The sequence below is a fragment of the Condylura cristata genome, unplaced genomic scaffold (assembly GCF_000260355.1).
Source record: "Condylura cristata isolate star-nosed mole 26May11 unplaced genomic scaffold, ConCri1.0 scaffold00022, whole genome shotgun sequence".
Taxonomy (NCBI): Eukaryota; Metazoa; Chordata; class Mammalia; order Eulipotyphla; family Talpidae; genus Condylura; species Condylura cristata.
In genome coordinates, this window is record NW_004567123.1 from 20,848,825 (window position 1) to 20,867,361 (window position 18,537).

The following is an 18,537-nucleotide window of genomic DNA, read 5'->3' on the forward strand; positions in this document are numbered from 1 at the left end:
AGGCCTCCCTCTCTCCTCTGCTCCACCCACGGCCTGTCTCATCCCTGGGGGGCCTGGCCTAGCCCTGGCTCCCCCAGGCTCTCTGCTGTACATATTTGAGACTAGTTTTTATTCCTTGTGAAGATGATATACTATTTTTGTTAAGCGTGTCTGTATTTATGTGTGAGGAGCTGCTGGCTTGCTGTGCGTGTGCACGTGGAGAGCTGGTGCCCGGAGACTGAACAGCCTGATGCGCCCTCCCCTGCCCTGGTCCAAGGAAGCCAGCGGGGGGTCCTGGCTCCTGAGGGGCACTGGCCCCTCCCCCAACCCCCACCCCACACTTGTTCCAGCTCTTTGAAATAGTCTGTGTGAAGGTGAAAGTGCAGTTCAGTAATAAACTGTGTTGACTCAGTGAACACAGGCCTGGTCTCTCGTTTGCTTGGGGAGAGGGCTGCTTGCCTGCACAGACAGAACCTGCAGCGAGCCGGCTCCTGGCTGGCTCTGCTGTCCGCATGGAGAGTGGGGACAAGTTCCTTCCCTGGGGACCTGGGTCTGTGTGCACGGATGAACACAGACCCCGCCCTCAGGAGCGGACATTCACATGGGAAGGACAGTGAAATGACCACTTGAACTCTACTCTGCACAGTCCTGGGCACTGGGTTCTTGCCTTCGCAGACTTCCTTTCTAGTGGGGGTTGGGGGGCAGACTAGTAGGACGGCTCTGGCCACCTTTGCAGGGCAAAGGTGAAAATGGGATAACAGCGGGGAAACATGGCCAGGCATGAAGGGACCTGGGGGGGCGGGGGGCGAGGAGGAAGAAGACACTTCAAATGAGATGATATTTTAAAGGTGTATTCCACAGGCGTTGCTGGTGATGGGTTTGAAATAGCTCTAGGGAGAAAAATGACAGGTGATTGAGTTTAGAAATAAAGACATTGTTATAATGCAAATATGAAACACAGCTGAGGCCAAGAGCTCAAATGGCATTTAATTTGGGACCTAAACTTGTTTAGGGGTACAGGGTCAGGGAGGGCTCCCTGGAGGAAGTATAAGAACACAACGGGTTAAAACAGCGCTGTGAGGGTAATCTGTAGCCACAGCACTACACGTTCCATCCCGGCCAGCCCAGCCCGGGAGCTGACCCACATGGCGCAGCAGACCTCTCCTGACCCGCCCGCTGCTCCCCTCAGCAGTGTATTTCAGTACACCTGCCTGTTCTGCTCCCCACTCTGTTTCTGGTGAGTCCCCCAGTTCTTGTATGCATAAATAATTTTTTTTTGTTTAAAAAAAAAAAACAATATAGGGCCCTCCCTGGTGGTGCAGCGGGTTAAAGCGCAGCACTGAAAATCTAAAGCCGCTTCCGCATGAGTTCGATTCCCGCCTGCCCCGGAGGTGACCACATGGCGTGGCAGACCTCTTCTGACCGCCCGCTGCTCCCCTCAGCAGTGTACTTCGTTTATCTGCCTGTTCTGCTCCCCGCTCTGTCTCTGGTGAAGCCTCTCGCCACCCCCGAGCCTCTGGCCTGTACCCCAGTTCTGTATGCACAAATAAAAATAAATCTTTAAAAAAAAAAAAACAATATAAAAGAAGAGGGAGGCAAGAGCAGTGGTCTTAGTGAAGAAACAGCAAGTGCGCAGATCAAGCGAATTTTCTTCTGACTGAAGGAAAGTGTGCTGCAGTTGAGGGGGATCCTGGATCAAGATGATGCAGAGAGCTGGGGTGAGTGGACTGACTGCAGTGGACCCTCAGGGCAGGAAGACCCTGAGCAAGGGTGGAAGTCGTGATCCACCCCTCTGAGAGTCTCCAGAGCGCCTTCTGGCGGCTGCGTGGAGACGGTTCTGGAGGAAAAAAGTAAAGCAGGAAAAGTAAAGGTTCTGGGGGAAAAGCACCTGGGGCTCAGTGCAGAAGTCATAGTCTGGTTAACATTCAGGTTCTGAGGGTGGATGGGCCAGGTATGTCTCCTGGGTGACCATTCCTGGTCACCTTGGACAAGTCACCTAGCCGCCTATGCCTCCGTCTTCCCCGCTATAAAATGGATGTGATGCCTGTAGCCACTTCACGCGATGACCGGCAAGACTGAACTTGGAGAACTTCTATGGCAGGAGAGGGATGCGGTGACCCCACCATCTGGCGGTCTCCCCGGGTAGAGTGGGGTACCCCCCTCCCCCCATGGAGTTCCACGTGGCTGCTGCAAAAGGTACGGGAGCGGCCCGGGAATGTGAACTGAGACTTCAGCCTCCGCAGCGGGCGGGCCTGGAGGTGGGACCAGCCTTGGGCGCTCCGCCCCTCCCGCCTCCACGAGAGGGATGTACTGGCCCCTGGCGGCAGACCTGGAAGGCGCGCCCAGCCCAGCCTGCGCTCCCTAAGGGCCGGCGGCCGGCCTCTCCGGCGCCAGCTCGCCAGAAGGGCCGCTACACTTCAACACTTGGCTACCGAGTTTGCACGACTCTCTTTGGGTTCGGGGTGAACATGATTAGTTTAAGATCGCCCACCCAGCCCTGCCTCCTGTCCCAGTCACCTCCCAGATTCTTGATACCCTTCCACAAATGCCTTTTCACGAACAAGCCAATAACAGAAATATATTTTAATGGTTTCCCACCCACTTTTTTTTTTTTTACAGAAATGGTAATATATTGGACACAGCTTGCCTTGCTTTTTCCACCTAAGTAATGTATCTGACACAAGTTTCTATGTTCACTTGGGAATCCCCCTCCTTACTGTACAGCTGCAACAGCTGTTGAGCCAGTTCCTGGCAGCTTCTTTCCAGCTGTGTAGTACTCCAGTTTTCTTAAGAACCAGACCTCTCCTCTAACAGTGATTCCAAACCTTATATATGCCATGCACTCGCATAAAATACTGAAATCACACACCGAGCTGGAAAGGATTTTGGACTGTGCTGGGGGGGGAATTCATTCCACTTCTATATATTATATTTGTGTTAGAAACAAAATACAACATTTTATAGAAAGGATATGAAATGTTAACTTCATTTAAAACATCCAAATAGGTTGTTTTAAATTTTTTTTAAGAAATTTGATGTTGTTCCTGGGAATGCAACTTTTTTATATGTGGTTTCATAATAAAAGAAAAAAAAAGGTTGACATAATTCCAAATCAAGGCTTATAATGATGGTGTCTTAAAATTCTGGGTAGGAGACTGACAAGAGATTTTGTAACTTTCAGTAGGTGATAAAAGAAAAATTTAAACTGTTTCAAAGTCTACAATTGAAATTATATTTTTTAAAGATTGTTTTTTTTTTTTTATGCATACAGGCCAGAGGTGTGGAGGGCTGGGTTTGAGAGGATTCACCAGAAACAGCGTGGGAAGCAGAACAGGCAGATGTACTGAAATACACTGCTGAGGGGAGCAGCTGGTGAGACAGGAGAGGTCTGCTGCACCATGTGAGTCACCCCCCTGGCGGGGGATCGAACTCATGGCTTCAGTGGCTGTGGTAGCTTCATAGTGCTGTGCTTTAACCCGCCGTGCCACCAGGGAGGGCCCTGAGATTATGTTTAAATGCTCCAAGAGTTCTTCCCTTTCTTTAATTAGCACATATAATGTTATAATCAAGTGGGTTTCAAAGCCAAATGAACTTTTTCATTTGGGTATTTTAAAATAATGATGAGTTCCAGAACATAGGCAGTGGCATAAACTTTCAAACCTCCCCCCTTTTTTGAAGAGAATTATAACTGTTATGAAACTGCAAGACTATATAGCAAGAAAGAAAAGAGTGAGAGAAGAAGGGAGGGAGGGAGAAAGGGAAGAACAAAAAGAAGGGCCTTGTAGAAAGACCACTTAAATTTCTTAAGAATTCACAAGGCTTTTAATCATGGAATTATTGAAGCTAATTATTCATGTGTGAACTTATGGTTTAAATCATTTAGGAGTGAATTAACACCCCATAAGGCCAGAATTCTAACATTAGTGTATGGATATTTATTAAAAAATAAAAGAGGACAAAATTTCATGGAGATAATATAGGTGAATTAGAACTTGGATGGAAGCCATTTTTTTATAACATTTTATTTTTACGTCATTTTGTACATTTTTTTTCCCATCTCAATTGTAATCCCCTCAGGTTTGAGGAAGCCATTTTTTAAAACACTAAGGTACTGAGAATATAAACATAAAGTAAGAAAAAATGTCTTCTGAAAAATGAAGCAGAGACTGTAGACAAAAGGTAATGGTAGCCAACTAGATGGCTTGGAAATCAGCTGCTGGCTAGAAAATGACCCGTTTCCATGTCAAGAAGTCCTGGCTCAAATTGCTCTGATGTTGAAAAGAAAAAAAAAAAAAAAAAAACTCCCAAGCAAAACCAAACAAACAAAAACCCCTATATTTCCAATAGTAAATTTACAAATTTAATCATATAAAAATAACAATAAACAAAAATAATGAGTAGCCCTCAGTTGCAAGACTTTTGTGTAAAGGGCCTTCCTGCTGCAGCTATTGGCTGGCCCTTTCAGGCACACCCTCTCACCTGGGGCTCATGCCAAGCTAGAAAACAGATTCCTAGGGCTGGGGGAGGTGTTGGAGCGGGTGGCATGTGCACTGACCTGGGTGTCCAGGAGGCAGGAGCTCCTCGGCCAAGCTCAGGCGCCCTGCAGAGCAGCGGGACTGGCGGAGAGAGCGTTCTGGTGCTCAGGAGCCAGACTCAGGCCCATCGGGCTCCTGGCACCATGGATACTCTGTGTTATGAGACTGCTGTCAGCCCGCCACCTCCTCACACCGCTCTGAAGGCCACTAAGGGACTGGCCTGGAGGTTCCAACAGCCCCAAGTTCCAACAGTGTCTTAGAATGGATTTTTCCCAAAAGGAAAGCCTATAAAAGGGTTTTAGCGGTAAGTAGTTTGAGTGGTGACCCCAGGACAGTGGAGGAGTGAGGCAGGGAAGGATGGGGGGCGTGAGGCTGATACAGGGGCATTTCAGGCAGTGGGGCTTCTTCCCAGATGACCCTCTGAAAGGCCAGGATGAGAAACTTAGATAGTGATGCACCAATCCCTCCCAGATCTCCCGAGGGCTGCTCCTCGGCCCTCAGGATTTGGCACTTCCTGCTTGCCTCTTGCTGGGGCCAAGCAAACACCAATGGTCAAAGACACACAGGTCTCTTTCTTTGAACAAAATGTATCCATGCGTCGCTGTACATGACTCCTGAGGGCAGGTGCAGGTTACAAGCCTGGGACCCAGCACAACTTGCAAACCTTTTTAGCATACCTACCGGTTGAGAAACTGGTTGAGAGAGGAACAACTTGATAGTTCTCAACTTTTGCTAACCCACAAACACAAGGGCCATCAACCTATCTATCCATCATTTTGCACATGGGGGTGTGCAAGAAGGCTCCCCAGGGCTTGTCCTTTGGTCATTTTGATGGGGATAGCCCAAGCTGGCTCTGGAGAAGCTTGTCCCCTGCTGCCTTCCAATGTTGTTCTCACCCTTGGATCTCTGGGAGTTTGACAAACAAAAAATCAGTACCTTGGCCCAACTGGTGGTAAGGATGCAGCATTGCAAGCTGGCCACAGCAGCTTCATTGTGAGTTCAATCCCTGGCCAGGGGGGGTGACCCACATGGCACAGCAGACCTCTGACCCACTGCTCCCCTCAGCAGTGGACTTTGTCAATCTGCCTGTTCTGCTCCCCACTCTGTCTCTGGTGAAGCCTCTCACCCGCCCCCATGCCTCTGGCCTATACCCCAGTTCTTGTATGCATAAATAAATAAATCTTTAAAACAGAAAAAGAAAAATTAGCACCTCATGTCTTAAATTTTCATTTTTAAAACTCTAACTGAGGTTCGCATCTTTTAATAATTTGAAAGCCACCTGCATCTCTAATGAATGAATGAATCTACCTGACCAAGGACAGCTACTAACACACACCAAGCATCTCATCTCTCCTGGCAAAAGGACATGGCACCTCCTGACACATCCTTGCCCCCCAAATTTAATCGGAACCTAGATGCCCAAAACATCTAAATGTAACCGCCACTTGTGGAAAATACAGAGGGACAGAGGAGCACAGTAAATCGTACATGGGAAAGCAATCTGTAAAAGATGGGCTGGGGCTCCTCGGGACAACGACCTCGTTTCTGTGCTTCCGCTTCCGGGAAGATGGAGCAGATGTACTTTTTCCCTATTTCTCCTGCCAGCTGAAACGGAAAACACTGGATATAAAACCAGCTGTCTCTTGCATCCCTACTGGCTCTCTGGAGTCTCTGGCTTCTGCCATGAAAGGAATGTACCCTAAATGCCTGCTGGTCCCAGAACAAGGAAACACATGGAATATTCCTGACCCCAACTGGTATGGACAAGTTCATGTGTTGAAATTCGAGTTCCCGGTACCTCAGAATGTGACAGTATTTGGGAAAAAAGCTTTTAAAGAGGTGAATTTAAAATGAGGTTTTTAGAGGGAGCTTCACCCAACTGACTGGTGTCCTTATAAAAAGAGGAAATTCAGGCACACAGTGAGACAAAGGGATGTGTTCACAAAGGCAGGATCCTGGCACAAAGAGCTAAAGCTCAGCACTCTGAAGCCACCCACAGATACTGCAGCACGAGTTCAAATCCCCCCCTTGGGAGGTGACCCACATGGTGCAGCGGGCCTCTCCTGTCTCACCAGCTGCTCCCCTCAGCAGTGTACTTCCTCGATCTGCCTGTTCTGCTCCCCACTCTGTCTCTGGTGAAGCCTCTCACCACCACACACACGCACGCACACACACACACACACCTCTTGCAGGTACCCTAGTTTTTGTATGCAAAAGTAAATAAATCGTAAAAAAAAAAAAGGCAGAAGATCCTGTGAGGACGAGGCTAGAAGACAGCCATCTGCTAGCCACGAAGAGAGGCCTCAGATGATAAACCAATTTATCATCTGGATGTCCAGCCTCCAGAACTGTGAGAAAACACACTTCTGTTGTCCGAGCCCGACGATCTGTGTGCCTGGGCGAGACTTCTCGCCAGCTAGCAACGTGCTGCCTCCCCAGGCCTGCTCTGGGTGGGGAGTGAACCCGCTCCCAGCCTTCCAGACAGTGAGATGCTCAACTTTGCCAGTAGAGGGTGCTAGAGGAGACATTTCAGGAGGCGCGTGAGCGTGCATGCGAGTATGTTCTTGCTCCTGCCGTGTTGGTGGTCAGCAGCGTGAGGACTCTGCCTCAACCTTGGGCCCGTATCAGCAGTCTTGCAGCCTCCAAGCCTGGGGGCCAGCTTCTTGCTACCCTCCTAATACAGATATCACACACTAGGCCTCACCTCTTCATAGCACCCCACACACACACACACAGACACCTGCCTCTGGTCTCTAGGTCTCTGAGGACCACTTCCAGCTTGCCCCGGGACTACAGGCCAGCTCCAGCAGAGGCACCCAGCCAACTGCCCCACCAGCCTGCGGGCTGCCCCTCAGCTTCGCCACGGCAAACGGGGCCTTGGCTTGGGGAAGACCCTCCACTCCGTGCTCCCTTGACAGCACCCTCTATCTTCAGCGTTCTCCTTAGAGTGACTTTCTGGGGTGAGCTTAATGTGCTTTCTATTAACAGCCCCGGCTAGATCACATGTGGCTCTGTCTCCTGGCTGACTGACTTGAAAACATGGGGATACCAGACGCTCTCCCCTCCACTCTCTCCACCCTCTGGCGTGAGACCCAGTCCCAGCCTAATGTTCTCGCTGCCTGCTTCTGTTTCTCTCTCCTTTATCCTTCACAGCCATTACCCCCCAAGAAGTCCTTCACCTCTTTAATGCCTTCTTGGCACGTGCTTCTCGGACAACCTATGCTGATACAACTGCCTATCACACTGAGAATAAAATCCCTCGAGGTCCTCCACCAACTGCTTTCCATCCCAAGGTGAGCCCCGTCCCACCATGCTGCAAGTCCCTGTCCCAGTCCCTTGGCCGCCTTGAAGGTCCGCAACTTCCCAACCAGAAGCCTCCCTGGGGCCTTGGCCCTTGTCTTTGAGGCAAGGCTTGCTCCCTGTTCCACCTGCACTTTGCTCAGGTTCCAGCACCTCTCAGAGGCTTCACATACTTCTCCCAGTTCCCCTTTCCCTCTATCCCTTTCCCCTCTATCCCTTTCTCCTACTTTATTTCTTCATAGCACTTATTACCACATACCATGATATATTATACTTACTCATTTTTCTGTCTCCCTTCATATAGGAATGCCTCCTCTGAGAGCCCACAGACTGTCTTGCTCACTGCCGCATCCCCAGGGCCTGGCACCGTGTCAGTTCTCCATAAATGTTGGTTAATTAACTGCATGAAAGAATGTCCCTGCCTCTGCACAGGCCATCCCTCACATGGAATACCTTCCCTTCACTGTCCTGCTTTTCTTTTCCTCTGGTCCTTTGAGCCTCGGGTGCAACGGGATAGGATGCAGCACTGTGAATCTGGCTGCAGCCACTGCAGTGCAGGTTTGATCCCTGCCCTGCCCTGGAGGTGACCCACATGCGCAGCAGACCTCTCCTTCTCCCCCACAGCTCCCCTCAGCAGTGTACCTCTGGCCTAAGACCCCAGTTCTTATATACATAAAGTAAATCTTAAAAAAAAAACGAGGCTCTCCCTGGTGGCAATGGTGCAGCAGGTTAAAGTGCAGCACTGCAAGCCAGCCACAGTCACTCCAGGGCGACTTTGATCCCTGGCCCTGGAGGTGACACACATGGCGCGGCAGACCTCTCCTGGCCCGCCTGCTGCTCCCCTCAGCAGTGTACTTCGTCAGTCGGCCTGTTCTGCCCCCCACTCTGTCTCTGGTGAATGCTCTCACTGCCCCTGCACCTCTGGCCTGTGCCCCAGATCTTGTATGCATAAATAAATCTTTAAAAAAGAAGTCTCAGCCTTAACCTGGACTCCCCCAGAAAGTCCTCAATGACTAGCTAAGCTGGCAGCCCTGGAAAGTGACTTTGCCCCTCACCCACTGCACTGCCTAAGTTGGAATATAATGCAGGCTTTATAAAAAGGTAAACACTGAGGAGGGATTGAAGGCAGAAGCGAACGGGCCAGCTTTATTGGGGTTCAGGTGTGAGGAGGGGCCTCCGCGGACCCTGGCCAGGGAGAGCAGCGAGGCTGCCGGTCACTTCTTCCACTCCTTCTTCTCATAGTCCCAGCGGGAGGCCAGGCCTTGCACTGGGTTGCCCTTCATGTCCAGGATGCGCTGCAGTTGCTGGGCCTTCCACTCCTCTGTCAGGGTGATGGGCTTCTTAGGGAACACTGCAGGGAGGCATGGGGAGGGGACAGGGTGGCCAGGACCCTGCCAGGCCGCCTTCTCCTGAACCAGGAGCCCCAGTCCCAGGGAGGACGCCCTGAACCGCAGAACCCCCTCTTCCCCCCAGCTTCACTCTGGGGCCCTCTGAGCTCTGACCCTGCTCTGCTGTAGGCTCGCAGCAGGAAATGAGCCAAAGTCCTTCCCCTTCCTGAGCCACAGTTTCCTCACCAACTCAGTGACCCACAGTCGTAAGCGCTCTTTCAAGTCGGCCTGAATCCAAATCCCGGTGCCACACCCCCTTGCTTCGTGACCTTGAGCAGCCCCCTCAGCTCGCTGGCCTCAGTTTCCTTTCCCTCCCTCGCTTCCTATTCATTAGGGTTATGGGGTTGAGTGAGTGGGAACGCATTGGCAACTGGCACAAAGTGGAGCAGATACAGCACTTTTAATACATGGGCACTACTAAATTATAATCACTGAATATGCACTTCTAACACTTTGAAGTGAAGCTATTGGTTCAGGGACCAAACTATGAGGATCACTCTTCTTTGATTATGAAAGTTCACCCAGCTAAAGACTATACTTCCCAGCTTCCTCTTTGGTTAGATAAGGTCATGTGATTATTTCTAGCCAATAGAATGTGAACAGAAGTGCTATGTACAACTTCTGGACCTCAAGAGGAGTGGATCGTCCCTTTCTCTCTACTTGTCTGCAGTGCTGGCTTTATGGCAGAAACTGGGCAGCCAGGTTACGTGTCAGGAAGAAAGCTGTGGTTCTCCCTGGTGGCACAGGAAAGTCTCTGTGCTCTGTAGCTGTCCGCAGCCACTGCAACATGAGTCCGATCCCGGCCAGGGAGCTGACCCACAGGGCACGGCAGACCTCTCCTGTCCCGCCCACTGCTCCCCTCAGCAGCGTATTTCAGTTAGTCTGCCTGTTGTGCTCCCCACTCTGTCTCTGGTGAATTCTCCCACCCCCCCACATCTCTGGCCTGCACCCCCATTCTTGTATGTATAAATAAATAAAAATAAATCTTTAAAATAAAAGAAGAAAGTTGCATGTTGAGAATGTAAAGCAACAAGACAGAGGAGCCAGCATGGCGGTGTCTCTGTGTCCCCCACAGTAGATCGCTTCTCTGGCCTTTGTGGAGAGAGGAGCCAACTCCTATTTAATTGAAGCACTTGTATGTCAGGGATTCTCTAATACAGCAGCTGAAATAACAGACTGAAAACTTCAGATAGTAAGAGCATCCAGTAACGACTCTACCCAGAACAACATGCCAGGCACTGGCCTATAGCCCTCTCATCAAATCCTCACAATAGTGCCCTGAAATGCGGACATTATTATTCCCTTTTCACAGGTAAGGAAATTGAGGTCCAGGAAGATAGAGCCCCCAAATTCCAGTCAAGCAGCCTTGCCCTGTCCTTTACCCTACACCTTTTTGGAGGGACTTTTCAAAACTCTTCAACTGAGTGAGTGCCAGCAGAGAACTTGGCTGGCGGCTGTGGCCACAGGCCATGGGCCAGGGCTGCAGCCAGGGAGACATTGCACTCACCATAGACCCGCTGCCACCAAATCAGCAGAGCTGTGAATCCAAAGAAGAAGAAGACACAGCCCATCACTGTCTTCCATTCGTTGGAGCGACGGTTCATCTCTGCGAAGGTCTCATGGAACTGGAGCCGGTACACTGGAGCCGGGTGTGGGGAGGGAGAAGGGGACCCAGGGCATCCATCCGAGGACCCCCGGCCGACTCTTGGCCCAGGGATCCTCAGCCTTCTCTTCTTTACAACAGGTGCAGTTCATTCATCAAATTCTTTTCTTTTTTTAGATTTTTAAAATTTATGCATACAGAAGTAGATTACCAGCCAGAGGTGTGGGGGCGATGAGAGGATTCACCAGAGACAGAGTGGGGAACAGAACAGGCAGACTGACTGAAATACTCACTGAAATACCCACGCCACGTGGGTCAGCTCCCTGGCCAGGAACTTGTGTCATTCAGCAAATTCTTGAGCATCTACTTATATAAAGTGTGGCCAGGATTTGGTGATAAAGCAATGAATAAGCCCGATGAAAAGTGTGGAGATGAGGCCCTCCCTGGTGGCGCAGCGGGTTAAAGCACAGTTCTAAAAAGCTAAAGCCACTTCTGCATAAGTTTGATTCCCGCCTGCCCCAGAGGAGGTCCACATGGCAGGGCAGACCTCTCCTGACCCGCCCGCTGCTCCCCTTAGCAGTGTACTTCGTCAATCTGCCTGTTCTGCTCCCCACTCTGTCTCTGGTGAATCCTCTCACCTTCCACATCTCTGGCCTGTACCCCAGTTCCATATGAATAAATAAATAAATCTTAAAAAAAAAAAAAGTGTGAAGATGAGCAGGAGAGATAGCCGGCATATACTTTAGGCTGGGAGCAGGGGCTGTTTCAGTGAGGGTGGCCACAGAAATTCTCTCACAGGGAGCAACATTGGAATTTAGGCTTGAAGAAGCAAAGGGAGAGAGGCATGTGAGAGAAGCAAGTGCAAAGGCCCTGGGGCAGGAAGTAGCTCAGGAAAGCTGAGAGGAATGAGCAGAGGGAGTGTGCTGGCTGGAGGGGGCGGACTGGATGGAGCCAGAGCACACGAACCTTGTCCGTCATGGTGAGGAGTTTGGATTTCATTCTCAGTGAACTGGAAAGGATGACAGGACTGCTTTTATTCGACTCAAATGTTTACCAAAACTGTTCCTGATCTTTGCTTCCTTCACACTAGGATAATATTTGTACTCCTGTTTTCTTCTTTACTATTTACAGACCCTTCCTAACTACAGGCTTCAGGAGAACAAGAGCATTGTTCACTCTCATACTGTTAGTCGCTAGTGCTTGGCACACAGTAGGCTCCTTAGCATTGTTTCCAGAATGAATGAGGAAAGGAATGCCCTCCTGGAGGCTCCTGGAGAAATCACACAGCATGTCCACCTGCAGGAGATCAGATTTCAGTGAACAGACATTCCTATGGAATGTCTCTATGGAGACCACGAGTGGACAGGCCTGGGAAGTAAGTTTAGGCATCTTGAAGGGAGGGGTGGAAATGAGGTCATCTAGAGTTTGGGGGTGTTTTCATAGTGAAAGGTGAGTGGAGATGAAGGCATATAGGGCCCAGGAAACAAAAGGTGGGTGGGTGTGGGAAGCACAGGGTGTCTTTGGAGAATAACAGGGATCATAGTTCCTGAGGCAAAAGGGGCAGCAGCTAAAAAGACTGAAATGCCAGGCCTCCCTGGTGGCGCAGGGGTTAAAGCGCAGCACTATGAATCTATCACCAGCCACAGCAGCACGAGTTCGATCCCCAGCCAGGGAGCTGACCCACCTGGCGCGGCAGACCTCTCCTGACCCGCCCGCTGCTCCTCTCAGCCACGTATTTCAGTAGACCTGCATGTTCTGCTCCCCACTCTGTGTCTGATGAATCCTCTCACCCCCTGCCTGCACCTCTGGCTTGTACCCCAGTTTTTGTATGCATAAATAAATAAATCTTTAAAAGAAGAAAGGAAAAAAAAAAAAAGAGGCTGTGGCCTGTGCATGCAATGAATACTACTAAGCTCGGTTTAGAAAAAGATGAAATCTTGCCATTTGCAGCAACATGGAAAGAACGTGAAGGGATTGTGCTAAGAGGAAATAAATCAGGAGAAAGACAAACACCAAATGATTTCATTCATTCACGAATTGAAAGAAACAAAGCAAAGGAAGAGACAAAACAAGCCCTGGGATTCTGACTGCAGAAGTGAGGTTACCAGGGGAGGAGGGGGCGGAGCAAAGGGTCAGTGGACTGCCGTGGGGGCTATTGGTGTTTGGGTGCTGGGCTTGCTGTGGTCCCCTACATTTGAAGAGGTGAGGACTTGTACTTCTGAAAGCTATACGGTGTTGTTAACCACTATCACCCCATTTTTCAAAATGTGTGTGGCTCTTTCTCAGTAGATAAATAATTATGAAAATAAATATCAAAGCTGGCTGCAGAATTCCTTGGGGAGTGGAACTATTTTTGGCTTGAGCAGGACCCTTGGGTTCAGATTGTTCAGACGGAGGCAATGTGAGATCACCCACCAGGAGTGTGGATTCCCAGAGGGCCAGGGCTATGGTGGGAGGACCCTGGCGCAGGGAGGAGGCAAGAAGCGTGAGGAAGCCGGTGAGGAAGCCGGCGAGCAGGGGGGCAGCCCACGGCCCCAGCATGGTGGCTGTGGTCCACGTCAGCTGTGAGATGAGCTCTGAGGCCTTCCAACAACTCGCCACTGGCGCTCCAGGTCTTCATTATGGCACGAGGTGTGACAGCGAAAGGGGGAACCCCTGATGCCAGTTCGGGTGCGCATCCTGCCGCCACCGCTCTGCAGCTGGGCTGCCTACCCCGGCCCCAGCCTGAGCCTGTTCCCTCCAAGGTGAGCTAATGGGAGAACCCGCAGCACAGCACCGCCAAGCCCAGTGAGTGTGCGGCGAAGCTGAGGGGCATCTGGCTGTGTGCAGGTCACCCCGGAAGACAGAGAAATCCAGTGCTGAGATGGACAGAGAGGAAGCCTGCTGCCAGGAGACTGACAGGAGGGAAAGCGCTGTGAGGCTGCAGCTGGGCTCACGGCAAGGCTGGGCCTGCGCTCACCGCTGCCGGGGCTCACAGGAGAGGGCCTGCTCAGTCAGGAGAGTTAGGACTATGAGAGGCCTGAGCCTCTCCCACCAGGGTCCCCCCTGAAATGCCGGAGGTGAGCCTGGATCCTTGTCCGCCCCATCAGAGTCGGCCCGGCCCGGGGCCCTTCTGGTGCGCAGGGGTTTCAGTCTAACTACCCTCGGGCTTCCAGGATGCCCGGCTGCCCCTGCCAGCCTCAGATGCTTTGCTCTGCTCTGCCCCCCACACCGCACCCTGTTCTTGACTCTCCTGGCTCTCCTGCTCCCGCATCCTCCCTGGTGCAGATCCCGAGGCCTGGCAGCAGCCTCCTCCTCCCCCCTCAGGGCCAGCTGACCATGCCCCTCCACGGCAAGGCCCACTAGGATTTCCTCTCCTTCCCTTCAGGCCCTCACAGCCCCCTCACACCTCACTCTTGCCACAGATTCTATATTACAGACATCTGGGTCTGGGTTGGTTTCCCCCACTGGGCTGGGGGCACCTCAAGAGCAGGACCCACAGAGGCCACTTGCACCTGAGGCCCCGCATCATCTGGGCTGTGCGACCAGCTGAAAGACAAACAAAGTCACGGCCCTCCCTGGACGCACAGGGGTTAGGTCTCAGCACTGCACTGAGAAGCTGTCTGCTGCCACTGTGGCACACACCAGGAGCTCGATGCCCGGCCAGGGAGCTGACCCACATGGCGCAGCAGACGGCTCCTGTCTCACTGCTGCTCCCCTCAGCAGTGTGTTTCAGTCCGTCTGCCCATTCTGCTCCCCACTTTGTGAATCCTGCACCTCTGGTCTGTACCTCAGTTCTTGTATACAGAAATTAAAAAACATCTTCTAACAAAAAAATAAAGACCAATGAATGGATTCACCCCTCAGGCACATATTTGGGCATCTGGGGACTCCGACCGTCCTGGTGGGAGCCCTGCTGGCCTGCCCACTGCCCCCTCACACTCACCCAGCACCCCCCAGCCATGCCCCCAACCTACAGGCCACCTTCTCAGCATGGCTCAGCTGGGTCCAGCTACCCTTCTCCTTCTCCTTCAGGGCCCGCTGCTCGGCGCTGAGCTCAGTGCAGAAGGGTTCATCCGGCATGGGGTAGGAGCGCTGGGCATGGTAGTTGGTGTAGGGGGGCATCTTCCCCTGGCTGTGAGCTGTGGGCACAAGGGAGGAGCTGAGCCCAGGCTGCCACGGCCGCCCCGGCTCTCGCCAGATAGGTAACGGCAGGGCGGCCTATTTTGAGCATTTACTGTGAGCCGGAGCCTGCTGAGGCCCTCTGGGGAGTTGACGCATTTGTTCCAAGGTGACTGGGAGCCAGAGCAGCCTTTCCTGGTTTCCCACCTGAGGGAGGCGAGCAGCCAGGGGGCTTGGAATCCCTCTGACCTCAAAGCCCGCATCTCTGGGAAGATGTGAAATGAGGAGCAGAGCGGGCACAGGGAGCCACGGAGTCAGGAGGTGAGCCCGAGGTACAGTACACTGCTCACGACTGTGGAGCACTGTCCAGCGCCTTTAAGGGATGGCGGGGAGGGCCCAGCGGGTCTGAATCCCTTCCACCCAGGGCTGTGGCAAGCCCCTTGCCCCACTGCGCCTCAGTGCCCTCATCTGGAAAGTGGCTTACGAGGATCTACCACACCCGCGTGAGGGCAATATCACGCACTGTTCATAGTGCTGCAAGCAGAGGTGGCTTCACCCACTGGCATGCTGCAACAGTCCCCGATGCTGGTTCAGAGGGCTCCAGGCCAGCACAGAGTCTCCACAGAGCTGCGTCTGCTTACCGACTCCGGAGAGACCCAGGAAGAGGCCACTGGTCCCACCTTGCTGGCACAGCACTGGAACTGCTTTGGACAGAAGTCCTGGGCCCCCAGCCTCCGTCGACTCACCCGAGAAGGAGAACACCCCCTCACCTGGCAGCTGTGAGGTCTAAATGTGCTCATCTGTGGGCCATGTTGGTAACAGCTCGGGGTACATTACAAGGCCCGATAAATACTATTCTTGCTGTTATTCTCCTGAGGGTGAGAAGCTCCCATCTGCTCCCCAGCTGAAGTCTCTCCTGTCTTGGGCCTCTTTCTCCTGACTAGCACTGACTACATGGTCTTGTAAGGGTCCATGGTTCCATCAGCAGCCTCTACCTTAGGACACAAAGGCTTTAGGGGCCCAGGGCTTGAAGGTCAGGCCAGGAAGAAACTCGGGATGCAAGGGCCACTGGCCACTTGCCCCGTGGGCCCATTTCCTGGAGGACGGAGACCCAGGACCAAGGAGTGGGGACATGCAGAAAGGTTTCAGGGGAAGCCCAGGGCAGCGTGGAAGGGCAAATGGCATTCTGCAGACTGGACCCCCACTTCTAGCCTTGGAGTTGGGGAAGGAGAGGGGGTGCCCAGGACTTACCTCGGCCTCCCGGGTTGTGTATTGCTCGAATTCCAAGTCCTTGCTTCTTCAGCACCAAACTCCGGGCAGCGCTGAAGAACATCTGGGGTGTGTGTATGGATGAGTTCTGCCCCTCTGTACCCCTCAGGGCTCAGACCCAGAAACCTGCTTTCATAGGGTGGCGATAGCGGGATCCCAGGACTTCAGAGTCACCCTCATGCTGCTGACCCTCCTAGCTTTGTCTGATGTCCCTATGGGGTAGATGTGCACCCCAGATGTTTAGAGCCCCCTCCTGGGAGGGACCTCAATTCATCATCTTTGGGGTGGGCAGAGGTCTAACCCTAAAGTGTCTAGCGCCAGCCCCAGCTCACCGTGGTCAGGTTGGGAAACCCTCCTTCAGTTGTTTGTGCCACAGGAGGAGCTGGGAGAGGGGGCCGGAGGGAGGGAGGGGCCTGGGAGGCCTCGCCCCAGCAGGGCAGTCTGCCCAGGGCCCTGCACAGGCCTTCAGCCCTGGCCCCCACCCCATCCCCACTAATTGGCTGCCTACGTGCTGGGAGCCTGCTCTGCAGCATCTGGGATCTGGTGAAGGAAGGGGACAGGCTGAGCCCAGCCCCCACCCCAGGAAGTCTCAGGGCCTGGCATCCCATGGGGGTGGGGTGGAGGAGTAGGGAATGGGAAGGAGCTTTAGAGGGGGACAAGAACCAAACTGGGTTAGTGAGAGAGAGAGGAACTCATGTCTGGGAAGAGGAAGGGGCACCCCGTCTGAGAAAGGGTTCCCACCTCTGGGGAAAGAGGCACCCAATAATCAGAGAGGGGGTGGCCATGGCATATGCAGTAACTGGGAGAGGCCCCATATTGGGGAGCCCCTGCTTCTCATCAGTGAGAAGTGGATGAGAGAGCCTATGTATCAGAGAAGGAGGGAGAATCTACCTCTAATGGCAGCCACATTTCTCTGAGCGATTTCTCGGCTCTGACCGAGCCCACCCACCCACTTACTCACCTCCTGGCTCAGGGGCAGCTCCGACCAGCCTTTGCCAAGCCAGTAATAACCAAGAGCCTCCCAGGGAGCAAGGGAGAACAGGCTGATGGGTGGCCGGAGCACTGGGGCCGCCCAGTCTGCTGCCTCTCCCAGGGCCGTCCCTGCGTGGGAATGTCCTGCCTCCTCGGCTTAGAAGCATCCCCGGGGATGCCCCAGCCCACAGCCTGAGGGAGGACTGCAGAGTAACTCCCCCTTCCACTTCCCCTCCGAAGACCCCCAGCTAACAGCATTCTGGGGCTCAGGTCTCCATGCGTGGGAGCAGGCTGGTCCAGCCCTCTGAGTTGGGTAGTCCCAGAGACTGGAGCTTCCTGCTTTCACACCTGTGCTCATTGCTTTTCTTTCCGTCTGGAATGCTCTCTTGTGGACTTTGCAAACCCGAGTCTTGCTGACCATTCAGTTCAAGCCCAAATCATCCTGCTCCAAAAAGGTTGCAGTTATCTCTCAAAGCTGGGAGCTGGCCTGTGGCTGATGAACTCACTCCCATGCTCCATGGTGAAAAAGCTGCCCCATTAGCTGTGTGACCTTCAACAAATGGCTTAGCCCCTCTGAGCTCCTGTTTTATTTTTATGAAGAGGAGTTCATGCTAGTTTCTACCTCACATGGCTCTTGTACAAATTAGTCCATAGAAACACATTTGGTACATGTACTCAAGAATTATTCATTACGGCTATTACAGCTGACAGTATTGTCTATTGCTTGCCAGGTTAAATGCATGGAAATATACAGCAAACAAAATTAAAACAGTTCTTCCCTATAAGGTTTACAACCCAGTTCCCAGCAGAAAGTCCTCTACAAAGGCCTGAAAGGACCACACAGATGCAACCGGAAAAAGGGACCATCTTGACCAGAGTGTAATGGGCAAAGGGGAGCATTGGAGAGGGAATGGACCACAAAGCAGGGCCTCATAGACCATGGTGAAGATCTTGGATTTTATTCTAAAAATGGGACGTCACCAAAGGTAAACAGGGAGTGATGTGTTTAAATGGAGCAGAGCGGAGTTCAGTAAATGTGGTCTGGGGTCAGTCAGAATACTGATGGTGGACTAATGAATGAAGGTTGTGGGTCCCTTCTGTAGCCTGGGGCCAAAAATTTCTAGGCCACCCAGCTCTGGGCCATTTGATATGCCCAGCACCCCCTACTACCTCTCCCACCACCACCACCCATCAGGATTCCTATAGCCCAGTGAGGCTATAGACCCACTCCGTGTCTAAAGGGAGGGGCAAATGAGTCTAGAAGGTTGAGAAAGGCCCTAGATTGGACAGGATCTAAATCACCTCAACTCTGGACAGCTGGAATTGCCCAGCCGGCCAAGACACACACACACACACACACACACACACACACACACACACACACACACAC

General features: G+C 52.4%; 1 protein-coding gene across 2 annotated transcripts; it reads right to left on the minus strand.

The window, feature by feature from the left end:
- Nucleotides 1-8,947: 8,947 nt before the first annotated feature.
- On the minus strand, nt 8,948-17,233 carry LOC101627121. Of its 2 annotated transcripts, none has more exons than XM_004686976.2 (5): nt 17,137-17,233; nt 16,158-16,239; nt 14,762-14,926; nt 10,710-10,841; nt 8,948-9,165 (listed from the first exon to the last, which is right to left on the minus strand). In XM_004686976.2, the coding sequence occupies exons 2-5, from the start codon at nt 16,237-16,239 to the stop codon at nt 9,029-9,031; spliced, it is 516 nt and encodes a 171-aa protein (XP_004687033.1). In that variant the 5' UTR covers nt 17,137-17,233; the 3' UTR covers nt 8,948-9,028. The 2 variants fall into 2 exon arrangements, with proteins under 2 accessions (XP_004687033.1, XP_012583636.1); XM_012728182.1 differs by lacking the exon at nt 17,137-17,233 and adding an exon at nt 16,508-16,538.
- Nucleotides 17,234-18,537: the final 1,304 nt, after the last annotated feature.

What these genes read in the sequence shown, in the direction of transcription:
- LOC101627121 (XM_004686976.2), bottom strand. Translation starts at nt 16,239, where the DNA reads ATGTTCTTCAGCGCTGCCCGGAGTTTGGTGCTGAAGAAGCAAGGACTT. An exon ending in ACACAACCCGGGAGGCCGAG is followed by an intron (nt 14,927 to 16,157) that starts GTAAGTCCTGGG and finishes TTGTGCCCACAG; the next exon opens with CTCACAGCCAGGGGAAGATG. An exon ending in TTGGTGGCAGCGGGTCTATG is followed by an intron (nt 9,166 to 10,709) that starts GTGAGTGCAATG and finishes GCCTCCCTGCAG; the next exon opens with TGTTCCCTAAGAAGCCCATC.